At 34.8% G+C, this 19082-nt stretch overlaps 1 protein-coding gene across 9 annotated transcripts in view; it reads left to right on the top strand.

Annotated features, from left to right (window-relative positions):
* The window catches only part of AUH (AU RNA binding methylglutaconyl-CoA hydratase), a 161288-nt gene that overhangs the window by 12723 nt on the left and 129483 nt on the right, over positions 1-19082 (top strand). For 8 of the 9 annotated variants that reach the window (XR_009541662.1, XR_009541663.1, XM_060155550.1 and 5 more), the window contains exons 2-3: positions 6770-6837; positions 6947-7034. The exons of the other annotated variant lie outside the window; for it this stretch is intronic. Coding sequence is in view for 6 of the 8 variants with exons in the window: in XM_060155550.1 (XP_060011533.1) it covers positions 6770-6837; positions 6947-7034 (156 nt within the window). In the remaining 2 variants the exon portion in view is untranslated. The remainder of the gene's footprint in view (positions 1-6769; positions 6838-6946; positions 7035-19082) is intronic. 9 annotated transcript variants of the gene reach the window in all.

The raw sequence follows: 19082 nt of genomic DNA, 5'->3' as shown, positions 1-19082 counted from the left end.
CACTAAACTTACCACGTACTCTCAATATGTGATTAGTAAATATAAATGATATAGAAATAAAAGCATTCACAAGGGGCAACAGATAGCCTTTGAAGATGTGCAAGATGAAGTCTCTTAAGTCTTTATTGAGGAAAAAACCAAGACCTGAAAATTTGCAGCATTGTACCATGTTATAAAGGGAAAGAGTTAATACTTTAAATATGTCAGTTTTCTAAATATTAAACAACAAATATCCTAACAGTGTATTTTAAATTTCATTGAAAAGAGTTGTGTTTAAGAATATTTAAGACATTTTGAAAAATAATAGCTGGTAGACGTGGTGCTTACTGTACATTAGATAACAAAACATACAATATTGTTATAATAATTAAAGTAGGAAGAACATTAGAATAGGAGTGGCCCAGGAAATTGACAGTAAAACAGAGTCCAGAGAGTGATTTTTATAGTTATTTAGTATACAGTTGTCTGATTTTTGAAATCAGAAAGAAAATAGGGTACTATTTTATAAATGGTGCTAGCCAAAAATGTTTATGCATTTCAGAGAAAATAAGATACCTGCGGAGTTGAGAACAGCAGAAATGAAAGTAATCAATGTTAGGAGAAAGTATTAGAGAATTGTTTCAAAACATTAGGGTAGAGAGATCCTTTATTTTGTTTTAATTGGTTTAGTTTTACTTTTTCTTAATTATCTATACAGTTAGTATTGTGAGCAATATTTAACATGGTTTGTTTTGAGAACTAGCAGTGCCTTCCTCCACCCCATTTCCTATACTCCAGAAGCAGTTATTTAAAACCCTTTGGCTGATTCTTTGGGGTATATGTTATTTCATATGTTATTTCATTTGAAATAACATACATGTGTTTCTACTGGAATTTTCAAATTTAGGTATTACCTATCTATTGACTTTTTGCAATGGAGGATAAGGGTTTGGCTCCCTTTCACACTCCACCACAAATGTGTACCTTCTCTTTTGCCGTCATCCTCATTCCATGGTTCTCTGGTAATTTCGCTCTATTTCTAGGTCTAAGAGAATGTTGCCATGTTTTTTAAAAAATTTAAAAAAATAGCTTTATTGACATATAATTCATATACCTTAAAATTCTCCTATTAAAATGTAGTTTAATGGCTTTTAGTATTTTTACAGAGTTGTGCATCTGTTACCACAATCAATTATTGAACATTTTCATTGCCCCAAAAAGAAACTTCACACTTTTTAGCTGTCACTGCTCAATCCCTCCATCTCTACTAGTCCTAGGCAACCACCAGTTGACCTTCTTTGTCCCTTCTGATTTGTCTCCTCTCAGCATTTCATATAAATGGAATTATAAGGTATGTGCTCCCTTGTGACTAGCTTCTCTCACTCAGCATGTTTTCAGGGTTCATCCGTGTTGTACGTGTATTGATACTTCGTTGTTTTTTTTAGGCCAAATATACACTGCGTGGATATACTACATTTTGTTTATCCATTCATCAGCTGAGGGATATTTGGGTTGTATCCACGTTTTGAATATTTTGGATAATGCTGCTGTGATCATTTTGGTGCATTTGTGTGGATGTGTGTTTTCATTGTAAACCCTTTTTAAGGAAGATACTAAGCCCGAAAGTTGCAAAGGCAATAATATACTATATAAAAAGTTAAAACTATGGTGCCAAAAATTACCATAAACAAGTTGAACTTTAAAAGTGAATGATAGGGAAAAGGTTTGTTTTATAAATAATGAATTAATGTCTGTAATCTAAAAATTTATTAATTGAAATGCAAAAGACAACTCTGATAAGATAGGCAAACAATGAGAACAGTTAATTCAGAAAACAAATGACAAATGATTATTAAACTTAGTTAACTCAACTTTGGTTCATAAGATTAGGTGAAACTTGATACATAATGATGTTATTTTCCCATATATTGTCAGAGAGTTATAATATTCAGTGTTGGGTGGTAGACCAGTGATTCACAATAACATGTTTAATGAGGTCCCCTTAGTGACCTGAGATGAAATGTATAGATAATGTAAGCAGCTCACACACATAATTAAAAAAATCTTTAATAAAACAAAAGGAAGGTAATTTATGGCAAAATAACTTATTTCAATATATAATTTTTCTGCTGTGATCATTAAAATATAAATAAGTTAGGATTTAAGAGAAGTAAGAAGACTAGAAGCCATTCTACAAAGTAAGTAGCGGAAAATAAAAAACAGGTGGTATAAGGGGATATTAGAATAAAACCTAGTATTGGGTTAGTAATAACAGACCAAACTTATTTGTATATGATAAGAGACTGAGACAATAGCTTTAATTGAAAAAAGGATAATATGCGAAGGTAAATTTTCAACTGAGCGGAAGTGGTATTCTCACAAATGAGCCATGCCTTATTTATTTATTTATTTTGGGTCAAAATAATTCTCTACTGGGATGTGGGAGAGGGTGGTGACAGAGTAAATTGTAAGATTCAGTTCTCATTGACACCAAGTCAAATGGAAGTTCTCTCTTACCAGTAATATACTTGAAAATGCAGTGAATGTAATTAGACTTAACATAACTTTTTTTTTCTCTGTTTGATGGGTACCATGTAAAACAGAATATATTAAAATTCCTCTAATTTTAGGTCAAAAACCTTGTACTCGAAAAGAGTGTATGTATCTTTGTGTAAAGTTATGAATTTTGTGTATTCCAGTGTAATAGATCCTATGCTAGTGTATCTCATGCATCTTGTCTAACAAAGTCTGGTGGTTCCATACAAAGTGGTACACAGAATTGCCACAGAAAGTTCTAAATGGCCTGAAGGAGCTGAGTTCCAGTGTCCTAACTTCTTTATTTCTTTATAAATAAGTTAACGTGTATAATGTAAGACTAATTTGGTGGTACAGTTGTGTCTTAGTACAATGTAGAGGTAGTTTTAAAATATATTAGAAGTGATCTTAATTTCAGATTGATTTTATATATTTTTTGAGAATTAGTGATAATATGAATATTAAAATATGTGGGCAAGGAAGTGTCCTTGTGCAGGTAATACACATAATTGGAGCTCTATTAAGATGTGCTACTGTGAATAAATAGGTACTGGTGATTTGGCTGGACAGTATCTGTATTTTTGAGAGTTATCTGTTAAAATTTAAGAATACACATTCTGTTGGACCTAGAAATTCCACTTCTTGATACCTGTCAGAGAGATATTTATTGTACAGAAAAGAAATCTTCAAGAATGTTGATTGCAGCATTGCAGTATTTTAGGAAATTGCTAATGAAAAGGAAACTAAATAATGGAAATTCATTTCAGATAATATTATGAATTAAAAGGAATGTCTTGATATAGAAAGATCTTTAAGGCCAAATTAAGTAAATAAAGGAAATATGTATGAACCTATTTACGTAGAACAGCGCCAACAGAAAATACTCTGTGGTCCCATTTATGTAAAATAGCAACAATAAGCAAAACTATAGTCACAACTCTATTTCTGTATGTAAATATATTTTGTGGAAGGTTACATATCAGCAGATAACTATGGCTACCTCTGGGGAGGAGAATGGAATGGGTCCAGGGAAGGAGGACTTTCACTTGGGGTGTATCACTTCAATTTTGTATGAGTAAAATGTATTCATATATATATATATATTTTAAGTCCCAGCTGAGTCACTTTGTTCATCTTTCAGTTTTGTGAGCTCTGTAGGGCAGGGTTGATGCTGTAATATGAACTTGTTGAAGATTCACCAAGAATTTTATGATATTTTGTCAAAAGACAGGAAAAGTCTGAAACAGGAATTTAATAACCTTAATAACCTAGCAAACTTTTCCTGGCTAGGTTATGTGATGAGGATGCATGATAATTGAGTTATTGAGAAGCTATTAAATGTGAAATAAAGTGGGGCAGTTACAAAATGAAAACAATAGGCCCTGCAGAATAAAGTAAGGTTTTATTCCATTTTAGGGTATCAATAGCTTACTGATACATTTGGTGGGACAGTTGTTAGGCACAGGATGATTCGTTTTAAATTACAGAGCTGATTTCCAACTGTCTGAGGTAGAAGTGCTCAAAACATCAGGCCTCAAACATGGGACCAAAACCACTGGAATTAACTATGGTAGAAGCATTTTGATGGCACTTTACAATTTAGTAATATTGTCAACAGTATCCTATCTAGCATCTATTCATTATGGTAACACTTTAATTATTGCATCAAAGTGTTTGCAGAAGGGACAATAATAATTAAATGCTTATGTTGAAAGCTTTACATATGTCTTGCCATATGATCCTCACAACCGTCCCACGGAGTTTGGACCTATTAGTATCTTCACTTAACAGGGTAAGAAACCGAGGGTCAGAGAGGTTAAGTGACTGTCCAGTGTCACATAGCTAGTGGCAGACTGGGGTTTCAGTTCCAGCAGTCCGACCTCAGAGTCTGCATTCTTAGCCTGTACCCTTAGAGTTGATAACCAGCTTGGGTGTCTCAAAGGCACTTCAGATTCACTTTAATTCAAAACTGAACTCATGAACCTTATCCCCCGGCACCCTCACCTTGGTGTTTTTTATGGTTCTCTGTCTCATTGAATGTCATCTTCTTTTCATCCAATTGCTGAAGCCAAAACTTTATTAGACACTCCTTAATACCTCCTTGCAATGCATTCAGTCCTCAATCCAGTCAATCATTAACTCATTTTACATTTACCTCTTGAATAGCTCTTGAGTCCTTTCACTTCCTTCTACTTCTAACTCAGCTAACCTCAGCCAAACCTATTATCTGTTGATTGGACTGCAGCTTGTGCCTGGAAGTGTCTAGCCCTGTACACTTTGGCATGGTCTCCAAATATAGAAACGAATCCTCCCCACTGGTTGTATATGTGTGTTTATACAATACTTAAAACTCTCTCAATGGTTACTCCTTATTTTTTAACAGGGCCTGTAATGACACTATCTGGCTGGTGCTGACCTCTCCTCTCATTGGGTACTCTTCTCCTCCTTCTGGCATGACTATTTTATGATTTCTCCTATGTTGTTCCTGTCTGTAATCCAGCACCCCCCTCTCCCCCAATACTCATTTTCCCAATCTCAACTCAGATAGCACTGTCTTGGATAAGCTTTCCCTGACTATCCCTGTTTGCCCCCAGACCATATCAGTTCTGGTTACAAATTACTGTAGCACCGTTCAGAGCATGTAAAGCATTTTGAATTGTATATTTCTATGATTTTTTTAATTGATGTTTGTCTTTCCTTTTTAGACTATAGTTCCTTGAGGGCTGAGCGCCATAATGTGTACTCAGTACATTTGAATGAATTAATATCTAGTCTTAACCACTTGGTTTTCTTCTGAGGAAACTAAAGCATGAACAGTGTAGCAAGTCTCATTTTTCCTTCAAGTGTGGAGTTAGATTGCTATTTACTAGCTGAAGGTAGTTATTTAACCTCCTCAAGTCCCAATTATTTTATCTGTTCCACAAGGATAAAAACAGTACCTACCTCTTAGGTTGCTTTGGGGATTACGTAAGTCAATAAATGTAAAGCGCTGGGAACAGTGTTCAACACATAATAAAGGACTCAGTTAGTGGTAGCTGTTGTCATTAGTATTGGGACCTACCCAAGGTCATTCAGCTGTTTAATGCAGAGCCTGCCCTAGAAACCAGTTCTCCTTCATGATTTTCTCCTTGCTGAGATCACTGGGAATTCTTGTATATTTATTCTGCTATGAGCCTAAGTTCGTTGAAAAATGGGTTTGAGCAGTTTCTTGCATAGAGAAGGCATGCGCACATTTTGTTGTCTTTCGTTTAACCCGATTACAAATAAAGATTACCCCTTTCCCTCAACCCCCGCCCCTCCCCCACCTCGCCCCACCTGGTGGAAGGCATTTTTGTTATACAAGGAAAATTTGAGTTTCCTTGGGGAACAAGAAGGTCGGGTACAGATTTTAGAGGACTTCGAATATCAAATTAAGGTCTTTGAACTCGGGTATTTTGGAAATAAGAAATAAAGGATTTTAAACGGGGTGAATTCTACGCATGGAATTGGTTTTAGAAAATTGATCCGACTACAGCAATTGGAATGGGAGGCTGGATTTAGATGATGCTCTCTGATAAGATTAGGGAAGTTAGGAGGGAGAGCTTGGCTTTGTAGGAGAAAGAATGAACTTCCTATAGATTCAGGTTGAATTGCTTTTTGGAGTTCTAAGTGGAGGTGGCTTCAGGTTAAGTACATGGGACAGAGCCAGGAGAGAAACCTAGGATGAAAATACTGAAAGCTATGTAGTAGGACAAAAAGAGTATTAACACCTGGTGTACTAGCAAAAAAGCTGATCCCACAATGCTTGCCTGTGAGAAGGAGTTGTTAGCTATTGTGTACTTCTGTATATATTGAAGATAAAAAACCATATTTTAAACAGTATTCTGTAACTTAGAATTTTCACCAGTAAGCGTGGCCTTCAACTAGCTAGTCTGATTTAATGATGTAAAATTTAGTAAAATGTGGCAGATTACCTTGGTGGTGTTTAAGGAGAGAGGAGTTGAAGGGAACATGCTGTTACAAAGTTCTTCTTTAAAAGGCTGTAGAAAAGTGGTGAATATTAGGCATCAGATTGATTTTATAAATATATATACCACTTCTTCAAAATTATGCTTGAAAAGGAAGGTAAACATGAAAATTAGGGTAAAGCTCTTGAAGTGAACCTCAAGGTGGTAGTAGATTCCTAAGTCCCAAGTCAACTAGCTGTGTATACGGGAGTCTGTATCCTGAATACGTCACTAACTCAAATGACTTTTTTTTTTTTCCCCTTAACCAGGAATTGTGGTGCTTGGAATAAACAGAGCTTATGCCAAAAATTCATTGAGTACAAATCTTATAAAAATGGTGAGTGTAAAGATTAAACTATTTGCTTCTAATATTAAGATACAGTGTTGATATCAATCTGAAAATGATTTTCCCCCCTTTTCCTTCTTACCCTCCTGTTTCTGTTTAGCTTTCAAAAGCTGTGGATGCTTTAAAATCTGATAAGAAAGTACGGACCATAATAGTCAGAAGTGAAGTCCCAGGGATATTCTGCGCTGGTATGTAAATAGATTAAAATTTTAAAACGAGTCTAATTTTTCCTTAGTAGTAGCCTATTTTCCATTATAAAGTGTTCTGTGGTTTGAATTCCATTACCAACAATTCCTTTTTGGTTTTTTTTTTACTGTTTTACAAGAAAAAAAAATGCTTTGTCAGTATTAGAAAGAAACCTTTGCTGCGTGTGGAAAAAGTTGTTTTGGAAGTTGAAAAATAATTTGAGCCATTAAAATATATGTTTGTAGTACATGAATAATATTTATGAAAGATGAGCTGTGCAGGAAAAATCACATCTCCTACTCACAAGTGTGCTCTGTATTAAAAAATGCTTTAATTGACTAGCAGTAGCTACCCCAGTATGGAATGTTAAATATAGACATATGCTTTCGTGTTTGTAGTAGTGCCCACTCAAGTATGTGTCCACGAATTGTACTTTTAAATTGGTATCTACAGCGGCGAAATGTTTTTTCTGCTTGTACTGTGTTACCAAAAGCCAAAGATTAAGTTGTCTTGCATTTTCCATATTTGTAAATATTTCTAAGTCATGAGATTGAATGAATCTGTTTCAATTAGTGAAAAATGTAGATGATTAAATGATAAAAGATAAAAAATGCTGACAATATACCGGATCATTATAATTTACTAATAAGTAAATGAAGGCAGACGTTGACTGAGGCGTAAAAAAATTTTTTTCAGTAAAAATATAAATGGGATAATCCATTTGAGATAATCAGACATTTGAGGGAACAACATACAGTATTTTATTCATTCAACAAGTATTTTTTGAGCATTTAGAGTATACCCAGAGCAATGCTGGGACTTGGAGGAGCATTTCTAGACAGAATGTTTTTCGAGGTGTCTTAGTTGAGGCTGATGTTCTTCAGTTTCATTGTTAAAGGTCCTCAGATTTTCCAAGCTTCGAACTCCATAGCTTCCACCTTAAAATATTGCAAAATTTTATGGTATTTAGGAACATTCAGTGTAAATGAGTTATATTTTAGCTTTTGATATAATGTACCATACGTAAAAGGATTAGTTTTAATTTGTTTGGCAGTCAAAGAGAGTAGGATTATTATGCTCAACTGCCTGGGTGATGACAATTTGCAGTACAGTCTTCTGCTTTTACATCTGTCCAACTCGAGTATCACTATCCTCCTGGTAGGATTGTTGGAGGCTTGATGTGACAATGTACATAAAACACAGTGCAGTAGTCAATAAATTATAGCTGTTAATAGTTTTTATAAGGGCTTTACATATATTTAAACATTTTTTCTTAAACAGTATGAAAAACTTACACTGAGAGAATTAGAATTCTTGTATCTGTGACCTTAGGATCAGGTGACTGGGTGACTGAGTCTAACTTCGTGACCAATGGCTCTGAGGTCACTGTACTCAGGTCCTCTGAGGGCTGGTGAGGGGCTTATTGGGAAGACGTTGAGCAGTTTGGGGGCTTTTAAGGAAGGCCCAATTATGTGAATGTTTGAGGAGTGATAGTGATAGTGGCAGAATAACGCTTAAGAAAGAAAGAGTTGATTATTACTAGCATTACTGTCTTTCTGTTGGTAATGGGTTTTGTAATTATAACACTATAATGACTGGTAGAATTCTTCTTGTTTTACCTATTCCTTTGCTGCCCATTGGTTTTGTGTCTCCACATTACCGATGTTCTTTAGAAAAGGCTTTAATGCTTTAGCACAGGTTACAACTATCTTTTATAGGTTGCCTTTTTGGGGACATACTAGGTAATATACCAAATGCTTTATCAGATTAACAAATTAGCATTGAATACTTTTTTCCAAGGGCTTATCAAATCTATTTTCTTTGTTCTGTGTGCTTTTGCATGATCAGGATAATTTTTTCCTATGTTTTAACATAAGATTTTTTGCCGTATTTTGTCCAAAAAAAAGTGTGAATTATAGAAAAATTGGGGCAAATCATTTTAGTAACTTAGAGTATATAAATAAAACCATTCTTTCAAATTTCTCTGAAAGGTTTTCTTACGTATATTTGAAACAGGCAGTTTAGTATGTCTGTCTTTATTAATATTTTATTAATATTATATTTAATATTAATATTTATTAATATGTACACATTAAGTGTATTGTATGTTTAGATACACAGAATCTCTTTACATACTTAAAACAAATATTTAAACTTATTATAGCCTATAAAAATAGTAGTATAAAAATTCTAATTTTTTTCTTTTGACATTTGTTTTCTTTTATCAACACAGACGTCAGTTTCTTTTTTTTTATACAGCAGGTTCTTATTAGTCATCAATTTTATACACATCAGTGTATACATGTCAATCCCAATCACCCAATTCGTCACCCCCCCCCGCCCCCACCGCTTTCTCCCCTTGGTGTCCATACGTTTGTTCTCTACATCTGTGTCTCAATTTCTGCCCTGCAAACTGGTTCATCTGTACCATTTTTCTAGGTTCCATATATATGCGTTAATATACGATATTTGTTTCTCTCTTTCTGACTTACTTCACTCTGTATGAGAGTCTCTAGATCCATCCACGTCTCTACAGATGACCCAATTTCTTTCCTTTTTATGGCTGAGTAATATTCCATTGTATATATATACCACATCTTCTTTATCCATTCGTCTGTTGATGGGCATTTAGGTTGCTTCCATGACCTGGCTATTGTTAATAGTGCTGCAATGAACATGGGGGTGCGTGTGTCTTTTTGAATTGTGATTTTCTCTGGGTATATGCACAATAGTGGGATTGCTGGGTCATGAATACCAGTGATTTTTAATCTTTCGGGGTATGAGGTCTCCTTTTTAAGTTCTTAAAATTTCATGCACTTACACATTGTAGTGGTCCTATGTTGATTGAGAAGATGTGTAATGTCAGAATGCCACTTTGGTTACAGTAATGTATTTAAATGAATTTTCTTTTACTAACCACAATGATAATCTAGATACAGAAAAATTTGTATCATAGTTATCATGGCTGTAGACGAAGTTTTCTATACATATATGCTTTCAGATACCATTCCATACCCTAGGCATGACTCCAGGTTGGGAATCGATGTTACGTTTTCTTTCTTGTGGGTTCGAACATTGCTTTTGGGTTTTATAGCTTACCTATACTTCTCTTAGAATGCTGAGAAATATCATTTTGATAGTCAAAGCTCATTGTGAAGCATTGGCTACATAGGTTGTATTAGAGATTGGCCTGAATGTGTGCTGTCTCCCCTGCATACTCTAGAAATTATTCTTTTATTCATTTAAAAATTTTATCTTGTTTTTTACATACACACAAACACATACACACACAAAGAAAAACTGAAATAATTTTGCTATTTCAAAATATTTTGGAGTCAAAATTTTAATATATTACCTATAATGAAATTATGAAAAAGACCTTTTGACTAGGCTATTGCATTGTAAGTAAACATTTAATCCTAGTCATCTGTTTATTTTTGTTCTTTCAGTGTTCTAACACTAAGTAGCAAAGTAGATATGCATTGCTTTTATCATGAAAATTTTATGAGAAATTTCTGAGACGGAGGATTTTTTCTCTTGAAATTCCTGAAATAGAGTATAAACAATTCTTGGTAATTGATTCCTGTGTGTAGAACTCTAAATTGAGTGTTTCACTGAATTATACTAGTGTGGGTTTTTTTTAAAAAGTAAAGGTACTTTTGCTTCTGCTTTTGAGTTCTAGTAAATTATGTTCTGACTAAAAACTTCTCACTAAAATGTCAGTGTGCTTTATTGAATGTTGTATTGTTCAAATGGTTGTAGATGTCATGACATGGTTGGATTTATGAAGGCCTCTGACTAACAAAGTTATCTAGTCAGTATTGTTTCAGAATCTTAGGTTAAGTTACATTTGTATATTTGAATGTTAGTCCCTTAGAGAGTTTGATAAGTAAACAGAAAGGATAGATAATCCACAAATTTGTATTAGTTTAACATAGGGTTCTTTTCTTGGAAATAAAAAAAAATGTGTGTTATAGAGGTATGAATTACTTGCAGTAAAATGTACCAGTTTTAGTACATATGTAATTGATTAGTTTTGACATGTTTAAACCATGATGACAGTTGTGATATAGAACATGTTCATCCCTTAAAAAGCTTTCTTTTTTCTTTTTTAATTGAAGTATAATTGACCTATAATACTATGTTAGGTCCAGGTGCACAACATAGTGATTCATTCTTTCTATATACAAAATGATCACCATGATAAGTCTAGTTACCATCTGTCACCATATAGTTATTAAATATTATTGACTGTATTCTCCATGGTATACATTTCATCCCTGTGACTCATTTATTTTGTAACTGGAAGTTTATACCTCTTAATCTCCCTCACCTATTTCATTCATCTCCCTACCCTCAGCCCCTTTGGCAACCACTTGTTTGTTCTCTATCTATGACTCTGTTTTTGTTTGGTTATGCTTATTTGCTTTATAGATTCTACATATAAGTGAAATCATGCAGTATTTTTCTTTATCTAACTTATTTCACTTAGCATAATGCCCTCTAGGTCTATCCATGTTCTTGCAAATGGCAAGATTTCATTCTTTTTCATGGCTGAGTAATACTCTGCTGAACATATAGGTATATGTATCACATTTTCTTTATCCATTCATTTATCAGTGGACACTTAGGTTGCTTCCATATCTTGGCTGTTGTAAATAATACTGCAATGAACATATGGGTGCATATATGTTTTTGAATTAGTGTTTTTGTTTTCTTTGGAAGGATACCAAGGAGTGAAATTGCTGGATGGTATGATAGTTCTGTTTTTAGTTTTTTGAGGAACATCCATACTGTTTTTCATAGTGGTTGCATGAATTTATATTCTCACCAACAGCGCACAAGGGTTCCCTTTTCTCCACATTCTCACCAACACTTGTTATTTGTTTTCTTTTTTTTTTAAAAATAATAGCCATTCTGACAGGTGTGAGGTAATATCTCACTGTGGTTTTGATTTATGTTTCCTTAATCATTAATAATTTCATGGATCTGTTGGCCATCTGTATATCTTTTAGGAAAAATGTCTATTCAGGTTCTCTGCCCATTTTTAATCAGGGTGTTTGTGTTTTTGATGTGAGTTGTATGAATTCTTTGTATATTTTGGATATTAACCCATTATCAGATATATCCTTTGCAAATATATTTTCCCATTCAGTAGGTGCTCTTTTCGTTTTGTTGATATTTCCTTCACTGTGCAAAAGCTTTTTAGTTTGATGTAGTATCATTTGTTTATATTTGCTTTTGTTTCCTTTACCTGAGGAGACATATCCAAAAAAATATTGCTAAGACCAATGTCAAAGAGCATATGTTTTCTTCTAGTTTTATGGTTTCAGGTCTTATATTTAAGTCTTTAATTCATTTTGTGTTTATTTTTATATGTTGTGTGAGAATGTAGTCCAGTTTGATACTTTTGCATTAGCTGTCCAGTTTTCCTAACACCATTTATTCCTAAATCTTGTATTCTTTCCTCCTTTGTTGTAGATTAATTGCTAATAAAAGTGTGGGTTCATTTCTGGGCTCTCTGTTCTGTTCCATTAACCTGTGTATGTGTTTCTGTGCAGGTACCATATTGTTTTACTGTAGCTTTGTAATATAGTTTGAAATCAGAGTGTATGATACCTCTAGCTCTGTTCTTCTTTCTCAAGGTTGTTTTGGCTATTTGGGGTCTTTTGTGTCTCCATACAAATTTTAGAATTATTTGTTCTAGTTCAAATGCCATGGGGATTTTGATAGGGGTTGCACTGTATCTGTAGATTGCCTTCAGTAGTATGGTCATTTTAACAGTATTCTTCAAATCCACTAGCACAGTATATCTTTCCATTTGTTGGTGTTGTCTTCAGCTTCTTACAGTTTTCCGTGTATAGGTCTTTTACCTCCTTGTTTAGATTTATTCCTAGATTTTTTTTTTTTTTTTTTTTTTTTGCGGTACGCGGGCCTCTCACTGCTGTGGCCTCTCCCATTGCAGAGCACAGGCTCCGGACGTGCAGGCTCAGCGGCCATGGCTCACGGGCCCAGCCGCTCCGCGGCATGTGGGATCCTCCCGGACCAGGGCATGAACCCGTGTCCCCTGCATCGGCAGGCGGACTCTCAACCACTGCGCCACCAGGGAAGCCCTATTCCTAGATATTTTTCATGCAATTGTACATGGGATTGTTTTCTTAACTTCTCTTTCTGATAGTTTGTTGTCAGTTTATAGAAAGGTAACAGATTTCAGTATATTCATTTTGTACCCTGCAACTTTATTGAATTCACTGATGAGTTCTAATAGTTTTTTGGTGGTGTCTTTAGGACTTTCTATATATAGTATCATGTCATCTGCAAACAGTGACAGTACATTTCTTTACATCTGTTCTCCTTAGTTCACTGAACAGCTTTATGTTCTATCTTGAACTCTATCAGATAGTTTGCTTATCTCCACTTTTCTTAATTCTTCTGGCATTTTAATTTGTTTCTTTGAAACATATTCCTTTGTTGCCTCATTTTTCTCAGTTCTCTATTTTTATTTCTGTGTATTAGGTAGGTTGATTACATTTCCTGATCTTGGATAAGTAGCCTTATGTAGGCAATGTCCTATGGGGTCCAGCAGCACACTCCCCTCTGGTCACCAGAGCTATATGTTCAAGGATGCTCCCTATGTGGCAGGGCTAACTACTGTGCTGGTAGGTGGTGCTGGCCTCTGGCCTGGTTGGCTGCCAGGCTCTGCCTCATGGGTGGGGTTGGGTTCTGAGGCAGCTGGTTTCAGGGCCAGGTTGTCCTAGGGCTCGCACTAGCCTGCTGGTAAGTAGTGCTGTAAAAATCTTTCTTCTGCCCATTTGTAGTCAGTCTTTTCTGACCCCCTTAAAACACTGATCTCGTTGCTCTTACCATAGTTTTCCCTCTTCTAGAATGTCCCACATATGGAATCATTCTGTAGGTGGCCTTTTGTATCTTGCTTCCTTCACTTAGCATAATGCTTTGAGATTCACCCATGATATATGTTTCAGTAGTTTCACTTTATTGCTGAGTATGATTTTCATTATATTGCTGAGTATTCATTTTATATGCTGAGTAGTCCATTGCATAGATATACCACAATTTGTTTATCTGTTTAGCAGTTAATGGTCATCTGGGTTTTTCCAATATTTTGGCTTTTATAACTACTGCTTCCATGAACAGTGACATATAAGCCACTTTGTGAACATGTTTTCATTTCTCTTGGATAAATACTTAACAGTGGAATTATTGGGTTTTATAATAACTGTACATTTTGTTTTGTAAGAAACTGCTACTGTTTTCTAGCCATTTTGCATTCCTACCAGCAATGTATGAGCCTTCCAGGTGTTCCACATCCTTGTCAACACTTGATATTGTCAGTTTTTAATTTTAAACAACCTAATGGGTACGTAGTTATATTCAATATATAATTATGGTTTTAGATATCATTTCTCTAATGAGTAATGATTTTGAACATCTTTTCTGGTGCTTTTTTGTCACCTGTATATCTTTTTTGGAGAGTGTTTATTCAGATTTTTGCCCATGTTTTAATAGAAATAAAAGTTGTGTTGGTTATAGAGTTTCTAATATATTCTTAATACAAGACCTTTTGCTGATACATGTTTTTAAAGTATTTTTTTCTACTCTTTGGCTTGTCTTTTTCTTAAGTTTGTTTTGAAGAACAAAAGTTTTTCTTTGAAGTCCAATTTACTCAATTTGTTTTCTTTTATGGTTTGTTCCTCTTTTGTACCTAAGAAATCTTGTCCTACTCCAAAGTCACAAAGACTTTCTCACACTATGTTTTCTTTCAGAACGTTTTTAGTTTTTACGTTTTATATTTAAATCTATGATGCATTCTTAGTTAATTTTTGTTGCAAGGTGTGGATTTAGGTAATGTGGTATAATAAAATATGTATTTGATTTTTGCCTTGGGTGTCTGGCACAGAGCTCCTAAAATCCTGGGAATTTCTCTGGCGTAATAGGAGTATCTTTTGCAAGTGAATGAGATGGTTCAAAACAGGAGCCTTAGATAACTTTCAGATGGGGCTGGTTGACAGAAAAATCAATCATGGGATTAGAGGGTTAGAACTTTCAGCCCCAGTCCTCCAACTTCAAGAAAGTAGAGGGGCCAAAGATTGAGTTCAGTCACCACTGTCCAATGATTTAATCAATTGTGCCTATAGAGTGAAAACTCCATAGAAACCTATAAACAATGGGGTTTGGGGGAATTACCAAGTTGGCGAACGCATGGAAGTGTTGGGAGGGTGAAACCTTTGTGTCCCTCCTGCCCCATACCTTGCACCATGTATCTCTTCCATTTGGCTGTTCCTGAGTTGTATTTTAATAATAAACTGGAAAATGTAAGTAAAGTGATTTCTTAAGTTTTGTGAGTTATTCTAATGAATTATTGAATCTGATGAGGGGTGTGTGGGGAACTCTTGAATTTATAGCTGGTTGGTCAGAAGTATGGGTGATCTCTGGGACTTATAACTGGCATCTAAAGTGAAAGAAGTCTCATGGGACTGAGGCTTTAACCTGTAGGGTCTATGCTAATTTAGGGCATTAGCATTAGAATTGAATTGAATTGTTGGACATCCAGTTGGTGTCAGAGAATTGGTGAATTGGTGTAGGGGACTACCCCCCTCCCCCCACCGCATTTAGTGTCAGGAATAGGATTTGCTAGACTGACTCATAGACCTCAGGGAAGTGCTTTATTTACTATTACTGGTTTATTATAAAGGCTACACCTCAGGAACACCCAAAATGGTAGAATGCATAGGGCAAGATTGGGCTGGAGGGGGTTAAGGAGCTTCCATGCCCTCTTGGACATGACACCCTCCCAAACATGTGTTCAACAGTCTGGAAGCTTCTTGAACCCAATTGTTAATGGGTTTTATGTAGGTTTCATTACATAGCCACAGTTGATTAAGTCATTGGCCATTAGTGATTGAACTCAATCTCTGGTTCCTCTACCCTCCCCAGAGACTGAGGGGTAGGGATAAAAGTTCCAACCTCTAATCATGGCTTGGTCCTTCTGGTGACCAGCCTCCATGGTAAAACTATTAAGGGGCCCTCTAGCAGTTAGCTCATTAACATAAGCTCAGGTGTGGTTGAGAGGGGCTCAGTATGAATAAAAATAGAAAGTACTTCTATAACTCAGGAAATTCCAAGGGTTTTAAGAGCTCTGTGCCAGGATCCCATGACAAAGACCAAATATATTTTTATTATATATTATAAAGTATATCCAATTCTTTAAGCACCATTTATTGAAGACTAGCTTTTCATCCATTGAATTATCTTAGGACCTTTCTAAAACAATCAGTTGACCATATATGTTTGAGTTATACCCAGGCTCTCTATGCTCTTCACTGTCTCAATTACTGTGTACAGTCTTGAACATGCTTGGCTAAATTTATTCCTAAATATTGTATATTTTTGATGATACTGTAAAATAACCTTTCTTAATTTAGACTCCTGATTTTTATTGCTAGGCTATGGAAATACAATTGATTTTTATATGTTGACTGTATCCTGCAACCATGTTAAACTCACTTTTTAGTTCTAGGAATTTTTTTTGTAGATTCCTTGGGATTTTCTATGTAGATATTCAAGTCATCTGCAAATAAAAAGACAGTTTTACTTCTTCCTTTCCATTATGTTGGCCTTTTGTTTTATTCTTATTACATCAGTTAGGACCTTTATTACAGTGTTGAATAAAAGTGGTGAGACTGTTAGGGGGAGGGCATTTAGTCTTTCACCACTAAGTATAATTTAGCTGTAGTTTTTTCACTTATGTACTTTACTAGGGTGAAAAAGTTTCTGTTCCCAATTTTGTGAGGGTTTTTTGTTTGTTTGTTTTTTAAATCATGAATTGGTGTTGAATTTTATCAAATCTTTTTTTGTTTTGCTTTTATTAAGATGATCATATAGTTTTTCAGTCTTTTAATATGGTGTATTGATTGATCTTCAAATATGAAACAACCTTGTATTCCTGGAATGCACCCTTTTTGATCATGATATATTATTGTTTTTATATATTGCCAGATTTGATTTGCCAAAATTTTGTTGAGGAATTTTTCAACTTTGCTTATAAGGGAAATTTGTTTGTAGCTTTCTTTTCTTGCAATGTTTGTGTCTGTTTTTGGTGTCAAGGTATTGCTGGTCTCATAAAATGAATTGGAAAATGTTGCAATTTTGTTTCTTCTATTTTGCTGGAAGAACTTGTGTAGAATTGATATTATTTCTTTATTTGGTAAAAAGCACCAACAAAACCATCTGGTCTAGGAGTTTTCTTTGTGGGAAGATTTTTAACTATGAATTTAATTTCTTTAGTAGATATAGGACTATTCAAGTGATCCATTTCTTTTTAAGTTTTGATAAATTATGTCTTTTAAGGAAATCATCTATTTTATCTGAGTTTCCAAATTCATTGGCATGAAGTTATTCATAATATTCACTTATTATCCTTTTAATGTCTGTTGAATCTAAATATAATGATGGTTCCTTTTTCATTTTTGATATTGATAATTCGTGTCTTTTTTCTTAAAAGTCTGTCAGAACATTTATTATTTTTCTTGATCCTTTCAAAGAACTGGCTTTGGTTTCATTGATTTTTTTTTTTTCTGTTTCCTGTGTCATTAATTTCTTTATTATTTTTTTTCCTCTATTTGCTTTGGGTTAAATTTACTTCTCATTTTATAGCTTTTTAAGGTGGAAGCTTAGATCATTGATTTTAGTTCTTCTTTCCTAATACAAACTTTTAGTATTATTATTTTAATTTCTTCATTTCAGTGTGCCAGAGATGCCATTAAAAATGACTCAGAGTACTCATGGCCTTTTTGTGGAACTAATAATTATTGGTTGTTGCTAATTCATTTCTGACCTTATTTCCATTTTAAAAAATACTACCGAAATAATATTTTATGTTCTGTAGATATTATTTTCTTTTTAAGAAACAGGAAGTATATGTTAGTAATAACCTGCTGACTCATCTCTCTGCTTCCATTCTTGCCCCACTATATATAGTACATTCCCCACAGTGCAGCCCAAGTAATCTAAAAAATAATCACTTCATTCCCCTACTTCAAATAATTCTCAGAAATAAAGTGTGAATCACTTCATTCCCCTACTTCAAATAATTCTCAGAAATAAAGTATGATGGGCTGAATAGTGACTCCCAAAGATGTCCATGTCCTAATCCCTGAAACCTGTGTATGTGTGATCTTACAATGCAAAAGGGACATCACAGATATGAATAAATAAAAGATCTTGAAATGAAGAGGTTATCCTGGATTATGTAGTGGGGCCAATATAAAGACAAGGTTCTGTTTAAGAGAGAGGCAGGAGGATTAGAATTTGAGAAGAGAAATGAGGATAGGAAGAAGTTTGCAGGGAAGAGGCCCTGAGCCAAGGAATGTGGACAGCTTCTGGAAGCAGGGAAAGGCAAGGAAACTCATTATCTAGAGCCTCAGGAATACAGCCCTGCCAACCCATTTTAGACTTCTGACCTAGAACTGTAGGATAATTCCACTAAGGTTGTAGTTATTTGTAGGGAAACTGATACCAAATGTATAAGGTCTTGCTGCTCTGGCTGCCTCACCTTCTCCTGTTCCATCTCTCACCTTTCTTGCCCTTGTCCATCCCACTTGATCCTGCAGCCCTTGTTCTCTGTTAGACAGTGCTCATTCTCCTCTCAGACTACTCAGTGTTCCCTTTGCTTGGTCTCTGCTCAAATGTCATCTCCTTAGAGAGTTGTTACCTTGTCATTTTAACCAAAACAGGCCTCCTTACTTCTCACCCTCTGTTACTATTTCGTATTTTAGCCTCATCTTTGTACTTCTTAGTTCCTGAATTTATTTTTTACTTGTTTGTCATCAATCTGCTTCTTCTGCAGATAAGCTCATTCCCTGGAATTGGGGCAGGTGCCCATTATCAGAAGAGTGCCTAGTCCATTGACAAATAGTTCATGGGATGAAGAATTGAAAAATTTTGGTTGTTGAGAAAGTAATGTTGGCAAAGATTAAATAAAACAAGCTTATTTTTGGATTCAGTACATATACAGGTGGCTTATAGGATGA

The sequence above is a fragment of the Lagenorhynchus albirostris genome, chromosome 7, assembly GCF_949774975.1.
Source record: "Lagenorhynchus albirostris chromosome 7, mLagAlb1.1, whole genome shotgun sequence".
Classification (NCBI taxonomy): Eukaryota; Metazoa; Chordata; class Mammalia; order Artiodactyla; family Delphinidae; genus Lagenorhynchus; species Lagenorhynchus albirostris.
This window is presented reverse-complemented; position numbering and strand designations above follow the sequence as displayed.